The sequence below is a fragment of the Fusarium tjaetaba genome, assembly GCF_013396195.1.
Source record: "Fusarium tjaetaba strain NRRL 66243 chromosome Unknown NRRL66243_c0000699, whole genome shotgun sequence".
Lineage (NCBI taxonomy): Eukaryota > Fungi > Ascomycota > Sordariomycetes > Hypocreales > Nectriaceae > Fusarium > Fusarium tjaetaba.
Window position 1 is genome coordinate 1 of NW_023501895.1, and position 1,450 is coordinate 1,450.

At 47.1% G+C, this 1,450-nt stretch overlaps 1 protein-coding gene across 1 annotated transcript; it reads left to right on the forward strand.

Moving 5' to 3' along the window:
* Positions 1-234: 234 nt before the first annotated feature.
* Positions 235-1,320, forward strand: FTJAE_14278 (Tyrosinase; the record flags this gene model as incomplete). The annotated part of the gene is made up of 3 exons (XM_037347490.1): positions 235-472; positions 523-1,017; positions 1,082-1,320. The coding sequence occupies 3 exons, from the start codon at positions 235-237 to the stop codon at positions 1,318-1,320; spliced, it is 972 nt and encodes a 323-aa protein (XP_037198719.1).
* Positions 1,321-1,450: the final 130 nt, after the last annotated feature.

Genomic DNA, 1,450 nt, shown 5'->3' on the forward strand with positions numbered 1-1,450 from the left:
TATATAGACCATATCCCTGAATGACTAGGGCGCTAGCACGAAGCTAGAGCACAATCAATGTCTGATCGGCTCAAAAGATATCGAATACGAAGAGCTACATTTCCCTGGTCACCAACCTGAAATTCGGTGATGCCCCTCACAATACCCACATCAATGCACAATAAATATAAGAACACATGGAGTCAGGCTTGACAACTGCTCCTAGGTTTCTATGCATCTCAATTTCTCATCAATATGAAGTCGGTAATATTCACCATTGCCCTGTTGGTCGCATTTACTGTCGCAGCACCAAGTCAATATGCGGCGCCTTCTCAAGTACAGACCAGAGTCGAGTGGCGGAATTTGTCAAAATCAGCTCAAGCAGAATACATCAGCGCTGTGAAATGCCTGGATAAGCTTCCTTCCAAGATTGGCTTGAACACATCTCACTACAACGACTTCCCCTACGTTCATACAAAGCTTAATATCCAGAGTGAGTCCAACATCCTTCATCTTTAGGCTCATGATGCTGACCCTGTTTAGTCCATTTCGTCGCTCAATTTCTGCCCTGGCACCGCTATTTTGTGCATCTTTACGAGACATCCCTTCGAGAGTGCGGATATCGCGGTTCTATGCCCTATTGGGACTGGACACTCGATTCCGAAGACATGTCCAAAAGCCTAGTGTTCTCGAACGACAAGACGTGTGGTTTTGGCGGCAACGGCCTGAACGGAGGCTTTGTGAGCCCAGCGCGTCCGAACCCTTTGACGATGTGTGTCCTTGATGGCGCATTCAACAACTTCACTGTGCAATACTATGACAATGGGTTGAGGCCGCACTGCTTGAATCGCGGGTTTAACGACGGCTTAGGCCAGGCTGGCAAATTTCAAGGCGACTCCTATTCGCCACAGGTGGTGTCGAAGATAATAAACACCTCCATGGATTTCAGTACTTTTGCCACAGATCTTGAGAATGGACCACATGGCGCTATCCATCAAGCCGTTGGAGGAGACATGATACCATCAACATCGCCTAACGGTAAGCTTCAAGCGAGAAAAGACCCCCCCGGTTTGTTTTGTAACTAACGTAGCTTCTCATGCAGACCCGCTCTTCATGCTGCATCATGCACAGATCGATTGTTTGTGGTGGATCTGGCAGCAGAAGAGCCCTAAGCAGCGAAACTCGGACTACTCGGGCATACGCATTCTTGTGTCTGGTGCAGTAGATACGAAGAAAGCAAGCCTGAAGGACGAGATGCCTATGCTTGGCCTCGGCCCTGATAGACTTGTCTCCGAGCTGATGACAACGTCGTCGAACTTGCTGAGTTATCGCTATGAATGATCAACAGCAATATTGACTTTAGAAGAGAATGCTGTAAACTCAGTAAAGATTCCTCTAAACTTAGACTAAATTGCCTAAATCTTTTTATTACTTAGGATAAAGGTCTTAAGTTTTCTTGCCCCTCCCTGCC